Source organism: Juglans regia, chromosome 2, assembly GCF_001411555.2.
Source record: "Juglans regia cultivar Chandler chromosome 2, Walnut 2.0, whole genome shotgun sequence".
Classification (NCBI taxonomy): Eukaryota; Viridiplantae; Streptophyta; class Magnoliopsida; order Fagales; family Juglandaceae; genus Juglans; species Juglans regia.
In genome coordinates this window covers 17,277,712-17,288,150 of record NC_049902.1, presented here as the reverse complement: position 1 = coordinate 17,288,150, position 10,439 = coordinate 17,277,712, and the positions used below count along the sequence as shown (strand labels likewise).

The 10,439-nt window shown below is 31.6% G+C and overlaps 2 protein-coding genes across 2 annotated transcripts; one reads left to right on the top strand and one right to left on the bottom strand.

Annotated features, from left to right (window-relative positions):
- The first annotated feature begins 3,788 nt into the window (after nucleotides 1-3,788).
- LOC109004972 lies at nucleotides 3,789-4,238 on the top strand. Its single transcript, XM_035687686.1, has one exon. The coding sequence runs from the start codon at nucleotides 3,789-3,791 to the stop codon at nucleotides 4,236-4,238; it is 450 nt and encodes a 149-aa protein (XP_035543579.1).
- A 357-nt stretch (nucleotides 4,239-4,595) lies between these two features.
- LOC118347668 (glutathione S-transferase T3-like) lies at nucleotides 4,596-5,739 on the bottom strand. Its single transcript, XM_035687685.1, has 2 exons — nucleotides 5,299-5,739; nucleotides 4,596-5,201 (listed from the first exon to the last, which is right to left on the bottom strand). The coding sequence occupies exons 1-2, from the start codon at nucleotides 5,737-5,739 to the stop codon at nucleotides 4,596-4,598; spliced, it is 1,047 nt and encodes a 348-aa protein (XP_035543578.1).
- Between the last annotated feature and the right edge of the window lie 4,700 nt (nucleotides 5,740-10,439).

Below are 10,439 nucleotides of genomic sequence, written 5' to 3'. Positions count from 1 at the left end.
TATATTTGTATCGAAAGGTTGAATTGATACCGAGTTACTGGAAAAGAGACTGGAGCCCACCCAAAGGTCACAAACGAAAACCTCTTGAAAAATGCTACTTAGTCTATTTTATTTCCCATTTCATTTTCACACCTCATAATTTTAATTTTATTATAATTTTTTTATTTAGTAATTAAAAAAATAATTATTAATATATTGATATTTTTTAAAAATATTTTAAAATAATAAATAAATATAAATATTTTTTTTTACACTAACAATATGATAGAGCGATGCACTCTGAGCAGTAAAGTAACATCACTCAAAACTCTTTCTTTCTTTATTTCTTATTTTTTTGTAGGATGAAGTTTAATATGAAACTTTAAGAAGTCCTTATATTTATAAAAAGAAATTTATAAATTAACGTAATTTAATATAATATGCCTTATTTTTTATATTAAAAAATATTATACAATCTAATGCGTTATCTTGAGTAACTATTATGATTTTGAGGAATAAATCTTTAATTAAATTAGTATCTAATAGTTTTGGGACCTTTAGATCAATAGTTGAGTCTTCAATAATTGGTATCAGAGTAGAGACTATAACGAGTTCAAGTCACGAAAGAAGCGACTTATAGGCTGGATTAAAATATCTTGATATTTTGTATGAACATAGTGTTAAATCATTTAAATATTAATAAATGAGCAAAACTGTTAAAAGAAAAAATAGCTACCACCGGATCAGTATCAATAAAATGGGCTGTCAATGGACGTCAAATTTAAAAGTATAGTGAAATATTATGATTCTAAGAGTTAAACGTTTAACTAAATTAGTATTCAATAATCTTAAAATTTTTACATTAATAGTTAGTTTTTAATAATAATATAAATTTATAGGACTTTTTTTTATATAAATAAAATATTTCTCTTAAATTTTTCTAGTGAAGTCTAATCGGCACGAAAATTCTGTGTAAGCGCATTAAATTAGTGATATCCCTATTTCTAACCCACTAGAAGGATTACAAGACTGGAAAAGCAAAAGTCTAAGGAAACTTGAGACGCGTGCAAGTAACTGGATTCTTATTATGCTTTTGCACGGAACAAGTGGGAACCACTTCAGAGAAAGAAAATAGGTCTGCTTTAAGTTTTGAGTGCTGCTACACTTACCGCTGGTAACTACAATTAATTATAGGATTTTATTTTGAATAATAATAGAGTTGCCGCTGGTAGAGAACTACCGCTGGCTCTATAATATATCTTTTTATGTATTTTTTTTTAATTTTAATTTTATATAAATTTTTTTAATAATTTTAAATATTTAAAAAAAATAAAAAAAATTATAATATTATTAAAAAATATTTTTTTAATTATGAAATAAAAAAATTATTTTTTTAATTTACTTTGTGATTAAAGAAATATTTTTTAATAATTTTTTTTACTTCATGATTGAAGAAGTATTTTTTAATAATATTATAAATTTATTTTATTTTTTTAAAATATTTAAAATTATTAAAAAAATTTCTATAAAAAATAACTGTAAAAAAAATATATTAAAAAACACATGCTAGAGCCAGCGGTGGCTCTAGCAGTATTCTTTTATTTTATTTTATTTTTGTCTATTCATATATGTATTTTTTAATATTTTAAAAAAATAAAAAAAATTTCTTAATCATTAAATAAGAAAAAAAATTAAAAAAAAAAGCGTGAGTGGTAAAATAGAAAGGAAAGAGTAATATGCAAGTGCATCATGAAATAGAAGTAGCGTCTTGGAGGGAAGCATACAGGAAGATGGCACCAGGTTTTGGCACTTTTTCCCATGAACTTTAGGAATTTTCTTCTGAACATGTTTATGTTTTAGAGCCTGAAAAATGCTACTATCATCGCTCTATTTTATTTCTGTAATTTTTTATTTTTTTATTTAATAATTAAAAATATATTTTAATAATATTATGATTTTTATTTTTTAAAAATTATTTAAAAATATTAATATATATATATAAAATAATAATTTTAAATTTAATTAAAATTGAGAGCGGTGGCTGTAAGCTACCCTTTGGAGCCTTGACTCTTTAGAGTCTTTCTTGCTCACCCTCTTGGAAACTTCATTGGCAGGTTTGAGTCACATCTGCAGTCCTTTTCTTCCTCTTTACAAGTCCTCTAAACTTCCAACGAATCTTTCCTATTGACTAAGGCTTCGTTTGGTTACCAAACTCCTCTCAACTCATCTCAACTCATCATTATAACTTTTTCAAATTTCAACACAAAATATAATAAATAATTCAACTTTTTCAAATCCCAAAATAATAATAATATTAAAAAATAATATTCTAATAATATTTTATCATCTCAACTCAACTCAACTCAACTCACTTCAACATCCAAACACAACCTAAGAGCATCCCCATCCAGATGCCTAAAATTTTTTCTAAATTTTATTTAAAAAGGACACTCCCTATAATTTTATCCTAAATTTTATTCATTTTCATAAAACCTTCTACATCACATTCTCTATCCTTTCTCTATTCTATTAAAATAATATTCTTCTATTCTTTCTTTATTATTTTTTTCTCTCACTTCCATTTCCATTTTTAACTACTAACTATTTTGTCTTATTCTCTTATTTTCAAATATCACATTTTATAAATACTTATACGATTTTTTTGACAAATACAATATTATTTTTCAATTCAATATCGATATTAAAAATAATAATGTTTTTAAATATGTGCATTTTTCGTTTATTGATGATAAATATTTTGCAGAATAGTATAACGGTAACATTTTTAATTCGTTATGATTAGTACACACGCTTTGTCATTTATCAAACGGTAACATTTTTTATCTCTTCTCCAACGGTGACTTTTTTTGTCTTTTCTCTAACGGTAACTTTTTTTGTCTTATATGTAACGGTAACTTTTTTCTCTATAAATACGCATTTTCGGATGCATTCACATTCTCAAAAATCCAAGTCTCATATCTAACTCCCTTTATTAAATGGCTCGTTCTTTCTTTCGCAAATTACTTACATACTTGTCATCTGATGATGAGCTGGATGCTGTTATTAATGCCGAGGCTGATGGAGAGTCATCGAGACATCATGGCAATCGCCAACGTCGTAAGTTTATTCGGCGTGATCATATTCAAGGGCATGAGTGCCTTTTTCGTGACTATTTCTCAGAAAATCCAGTATATCCCTCCAATCTATTTCGAAGGAGATTTCGGATGAGTCGTCCCTTATTTCTCCGTATCCTAAATGAGGTAGAGGCTTACGAGCCGTACTTCGTCCAGAGAAGAGATAATGCCGGAAGACTTGGTTTATCTTCTATGCAAAAGATAACCGCAGCACTTAGAATGCTGGCCTATGGGGTTACTGGAGATTTTATGGATGAATACATACGTATTGGAGAAAGCACCGCAATGGAGAGTCTCAAAAAATTTTGCAAGACAATCGTAATTATTTTTTCAGATGAATATTTGCGGTCTCCAAATGCCAATGATATTGCTCGATTGCTTGTTGTTGGTGAACAACGGGGATTCCCAGGAATGCTAGGAAGCATTGATTGCATGCATTGGAAGTGGAAAAATTGTCCCGCTGCCTGGAAAGGTATGTACTCTGGCCACATCCGTGAACCAACTATTATTTTAGAAGCAGTTGCTTCATATGATCTTTGGATATGGCATGCATTTTTTGGTATGCCCGGTTCACATAACGATATTAATGTGCTAGAGAGATCTTTTATTTTCACGGAACTTGCTCAAGGGCGTGCTCCACCAGTCAATTACACAATCAATGGCAACGACTACACTATGGGGTACTACATTGCCGATGGTATTTATCCTAAGTGGCCAACGTTTGTGAAGACGATTCCATCACCCCAAGGGAATAAGAAGAAAAACTTTGCCACAGCACAAGAATCTGCAAGAAAAGATGTCGAGCGTGCCTTCGGAGTACTTCAACAACGATTTGCAATCGTTCGTGGACCTTCCCGATTATTCAAAGTCAATGACCTAACAAATATAATGAAAACATGTGTTATTCTACATAACATGATCATTGAGGACGAGCGTGATGATAGTCAGGGTCTGAACATGGAGTACGATCAACTTGATGATGATATTCCAGAATTGTCGCGCAATCCAACAAATGAGTTTATGAACTTCATTCAGCGCCATCATGAAATTAGGGATAGCTCGGCACATCATCAACTACAAGCAGATTTAATTGAACATCACTGGCAATTCCATTCCCAACAATAGAAGAGAAGGTTGTGTTGGAGTCTCTATTTTATCATTAGTAGCGACGGTGTATTTCAAGTTTCTAGAATTTTCATTCCAAAAAACATGTTTGGTTTCAAGAAAATGCAGGTTAAGTTATTGTAATATTTTCATTATCTGTAATAGTTTAAGAATTTGTAATGTCGAGTTGTAATCAAGAAATATTGTTCCATGGATGATTTAAATTTGACGATCACGTTTTCTATCTTCTTAATAAAACTTTGCAAACGTACAAATTATATAATACAATAAACGCAGAAAAGTGCCATAAACGAGTGGTTCATAATATACATCACATTTATGTGCTGAATAAATGTTTAGTTACAAAAAAAAAAAGCCTTAATCTGAGGATGCATTGCGTCGCGCCAATATCTCTCTTTGAAGTTGCTGGAAATATACTTGCTGAACTTCATTTAACGTACTCACATCGAGCAACATTATGCGCTCCTCTCTCTCCAACCGGGCGATTTCCAGTTTCTCCGCCTCCAACCTCAGTCTCTCATCCTCTTGTCTACTTTTATTTTCCTCCATTTCTCGTTCATATGCCATCTTCTCCGCCTTGAGTCGGAAAAATTCTTTCTCCTGAGCACGTGACTCCTCTAGGAGAGTATACCTTTTCTTGCTGAGCTCCACAAGCTCTTCTGAGGCTCTGCCTTGGGCCTTACGTTTTCCTTTCTCAGCTTTTCTTCCTATTGGCCTATCCAATTCGATGACATTATTAGTTTCCATATTCTCGCCCTCTGTACCACCCACTGAATCAATGGGTGAATTAGTTGCCACTGCTGATGTACGCGAATATGTAGGGGACATCGTTGACCTTCGCTTTGTCCCGTCCTTTGTGCAACGCTGATTCCATTTCGGCTGGTCTTTCAATAGCTGCCAACAATGCTCGAACTGAAAGGCCGTTTTCTCAAGCGATTGGTACATGACCTTCGCTTTGTCAAACTTCCAATTCAAAATGAAAATCAAATAATTAACCAACCCAAAATGCAGATAAAGGGAACATAATGAATATAAATAATAATAAAGTGGATGCTTATACCTTGTCTTGCTCAGTCATGCCACTTTGATTTAGCCCTTCAACTTGGGCGAGTTTAGCACAAAATTTGTTCGTCGCCTTTTGAATGGCAGACCACCGATGTATTAAGGACCCAACACTTCGCTCATTTGTACTTTCTTTATAATCATTGAAGTATTGACTAACTTTTTCCCAAAGTTGGGCGTGTTTTTGGTCCGTTCCTTGGATGGCATCAATGCTACTATTCAGCCATGCGGAGACAAGTAACTTGTCTTCTTCGGGGGTGAAGTTTGCACCCCTGGCTGATTTTCTTTGAGAGGGGGGAGGATCTACTTGGGGCGGGGGTGGAGAGTCATCCAAAGTCACTGGATGTTGTTCACCTTGACCAACATAAATGTGGTCAAGTTCAGGCTCCTGAGTCAGGAGGCTGGTGAAGAACATATTTCCATGCTCTCCTGAGTCCATCTCTAAAAATTTGTAAACATAAAACATGTGATACACATGTTAGAAAATTAAGAACTAAATTTGCAAGTGATTTTTGTAGCCGGCTCAGGAATCCTATGGCAACGTATGACGACACACTTGGCACCCTCCCTTGCATGGTTGCAACAACCGGTTGCCACTATTTATCGGCCATCCGGGTTACCATGCCATGGAGGTGTGTGCCAAAGTGTTCTATCACCATGTTCGGATTGTCTCATCATCACAGCCGAGGGGTTAAGACAACTCAGATCCAATAAAAAATTTAGTTTGAAAACGTAAAAATAAGAGCATTCCCATCCACTTCCCTAAACACTTGTGTGTTTTAAATGTGGCTCAGAATGAGTTACAAAATTTACATCATGTGTGAGAGAGGAGCCCAACATCAAATGGCTGCAAAACCTTACCCAAACCCCACGTGCCTTTTGTGAAAACTATTACAAACTGCAGTGTGATCATTCGGGTAAGGATTACCCCGCCATCTCAATGGGGCCCATTAACACTTATGAATTATCTTACTAAACCCCATCATCATAGCCTAACAGTAAACATGCAGCCCCCTCCCTCCCTCCCCCACAAGTAATAATTATTCATCAGTACTAAACACTGCAAAGGTCCCAATAGCACAGACAGATTCACAGCCAGGGGTTAGAGAAGGAAATTCCAATACTAAACAGCATGCAAAGTGCATAAGAACATAAAAACAGATTTTATCTTTGTCAAACCAACAGAGTTTAGTCCATGGGAACAATAATTAAAGAGATAACAGTAGCTCAAACCAGCAAACACATGCCACAAACTCATATTAAATAACTGGTATGAGGTAGGATTAAAAATTGAAGAGAGTATAAGTTAACAGAAAATTAGGGAGTATAGGATTAAATAACAGAAAATTAAAGAGAGTATAGGATTAAATAACAGAAAATTGAAGAGAGTGTAGGAACAGAAAATTGAAGAGAGTATAGGATTAAATAACAGAAAATTGAAGAGAGTATAGATTAAATAACATAAAATTGAAGAGAGTATAGGAACAGAAAATTGAAGAGAGTATAGTGTTAAATAACAGAAAATTGAAGAGAGTATAGGATTAAAAATTTGTATGTAAAATTGATGCACAAAGCACAATCAATAATCAGTTAATGTCATTAAAAATGGCTTTGTATGTGTGGTGATCAGAGGAGGACATATATCATTCGGGTGGCTTTGTCTGGACATAAACCATTAAAGTTTACTCATTCACAACATGTTTGTCTCCATTATATGGATTATGGGGGGCAAAAATAGCACAAACCAAAGTATATAGCCATATGTACCTAAACATATATGGTCATTGACAAAATACAAATTATATAACAAGAAATATTCATTATAGTCATGTTGAATGATACAAGAAATGTATCATGTTGAATTATAAATTCCTAAACACATACAAGTAATATTTTTCATAAAAAATCATTTAACAAAAATACTACAGACCAACAAGGGAGCTCAAAGCTGGTAATGACAAAATGACAGTAATAGTGCCATAAAAAATAACACCATTTGGTCTCATTGGACAACATGACATGTTTGATGACAACCAACTGGATTATGGTAAATGATTCAAAGGGAAAAAGAGTCGGGCCATACAAAAATGGGGAGTTTTCATACGCACTCAGCTTCAGGAATTAATGGCCAAATGATGCACAACACTCCACACAAGCTCCACAAAGCAGAGCAATGTCTGAGATTTATCCATTAAGAACAATAAAGTAACTGTGCCGTGAATGATACATAGCAAAAATTGTTCATTCAAACCGCAGAGCACCCAATAAAATGCAGTGTTTGTATATAGCAGCAAGTCGATTGATGAAATAGCACTAAGAAGTCGATAAATCCAGGAACAAAATCAAACCATGGCAGATACATGCATTCTAAATCCAGTGAATATGGGTCACAGATCCATGAATATTCATGCCCTAGAGTAGTAATTGAAATCTAGGGTTCTCGGATTTCAAGTGGCAAAACTGACAAATACAATAGATCATAACAATAAAACTCGAAAATATACCAGATTCATCATGGAAAGAGGCTCAGTTTGTTCAATTTCTGCGAGAGAGGACAGAGTCCATCCATGGAGAGAAGAAGAGGGCGCGAGTTTCACAGAGAAGAGAAAACTTACATTCCTGTGGAGTCGATGAAGAGAAGACACCGTAAATGGTGGCAGACGGGGCGAGAGAGGGCCTCCTTCACGAACGAGGGCGATCGAGGGGAAGAGAGGAACAGGCGGGACCAAGGGCAATAGATTTGGGGTTCGGGCGTTTTGGGGATGTACAGTGGTTCCCCAAATATGGGGAACGACTGTAGATCCCCGAAAAGTAATCCCTAATTTAGGGAATGGGATGGGAGGCGCCAAACTCGGTTTCTCTAAATTTCATCTCTAAATTTTAGAGATAATAGTGTTTTAGGCATCCGGATGGGGATGCTCTAAGGTATATTAATTAATACGAACAAAAACGTTACTATGCTGCCCCAAACGTACTTTTCTGTTTTATCGCTCGCTGAATTAATTAATTTTTTTTATCAAACAATGAAAAAAATAATTTTAAATATATTGATATATATATATATATTATTTTTTAAAAACATTTAAATATATTATAAAATATAAATAAATAAAAAATTATTTTTACAACTAACAGTAATACAGAGATACTACTCGGGCGACAGAGTAGCGGTCAGAGTAACACCGCCCATCAATTCTTCCTGGCTGTAAATAAGTACTGAGAAGCGTCTTTACTCTCAAAGAATTGTGGAAATTAGAATCATGTTGATGTCTATCTCTTTAATTTTTTAGTTAGGAGTTGAGAGTCATTGTTTAAAAATTAGACAGTTCTTTCAAGGATTAATTATAAAAGTAATCCTCTGTTTACAAATTCCTCCCTGAGTTTCAAATTTTTATAATTCACTCCCTAAATATTAGAAGTTTTGCATTAAATTATTTTGTCTACGAGACTAATGGGGACGTTGCCACACGGAAAACAATCAAAATTTGACGGGTTGCATTCAAATTCCCCACCAGCAGTCTTATTAAAAAACAATATAAAATATCAGTATTAAAATCTAAAAAATAATTGGAAAATAATAAAAAAAAATATAAATTTAAGAAGATTATTAGGAGTTGTATGGAAATAATTTTCATCTTATCTCCTTCTTAAATATCACTCAAATACATACGCTTTCAAACTAACTATTACAATTTTTTCTAATTAATCACTGTAATTTTTCTAAACTCTTAAACAAAACTCAAAAATAATTCAAAATTTTAAAATCTTAAAATAAAAATTATATTAAAAAATTATATTATAATAATATTTTAATATTTTAATATTTTTTATTTAATTTTTTCTCTCTACTTTATAAAAAACTCAATAAATATTTAATTCAAACTATAATATTACTATTTACAAATTAATTTATTACAATTCATAAAAGTATCATCTCAATATCGTTCTCGAAACATTTCTTACAAAAACAACATGATATTCTTTTTTAAAAATATTAATTAAAAAATCATAAATAAAAGTGGCCAATCTGGTCACCTGAAATCAGATTGGCTCCCACGGACCGTTCGAGGCCCACGCGGCCACGCCATCCATGCCTCCAGAGTTTTTTTTTTTTAATCTTTTGTTTCATTTAAGTTTTTTAATTTTTGAAGTAATTTTTTTGAATATTTAACTTTACCTTTTAAAAAGGAATATATAGATCTTTTTAATAATTTTCTTAATTTTAGTTTTTTTTTTAGATTTTTGTATTGTCTTTAAATAAAACTGATAATCGGCAACGCTACGGGTAGTCTAGTGAGCGGAAGATGGACGGAAGAGTTGGACTGAAAGAATTTGCATATATAGAGAGTTAGGTTGTGTTTGGATGTTAAAGTGAGTTGAGTTGAGATGATAAAATATTATTAGAATATTATTTTTTAATATTATTATTATTTTGAGATTTGAAAAAGTTGAATTGTTTATTATATTTTATATTGAAATTTAAAAAAAGTTATAATGATGAATTGAGATAAGTTGAGATGAGTTTGATAACCAAACTCTAAATTATAAAAATTTAAAACCAATAGAAATGATTTGCAAATGGACTAAGGGTACGTTTGGGTGTTGAAAAGTGTTGAGAAGTGTTGAGAATGTTTGTGAATAGTTATGAGTAGAGATTGAAGTGAGTTTGTGGGTCCCATTGAAAGTATTTTGAGTTGTTTGGATGTGTGAAGTATGTTGAGTTGTTGACTTTTGAGTAGGTAGTTGAAAAATGTGTGGGTCCCATAAATATTATAGTGATTTGATTTTTAATAATAAATATTATAATAATTTTATTATAGTGATTTTTTAATATTAATAAATATTGTAGTGATTTTATTTTACTTTTATATATAATAATGATAAATATTATAATGATTTTATTTTTAATTTATATATAATAATGATAAATATTATAATGATTTTATTTTTAATTTATATATAATAGTGATAAATATTATAATGATTTTATTTTATATATATAATAGTGATAAATATTATAGTAATGTTATTTTTTATTTATATATTATAGTGATTTTATTTTTAATTTATATATAATAGTGATAAATATTATAGTATTTTATTTTTTATTTATATATAATAGTGATTTTATTTTTATTT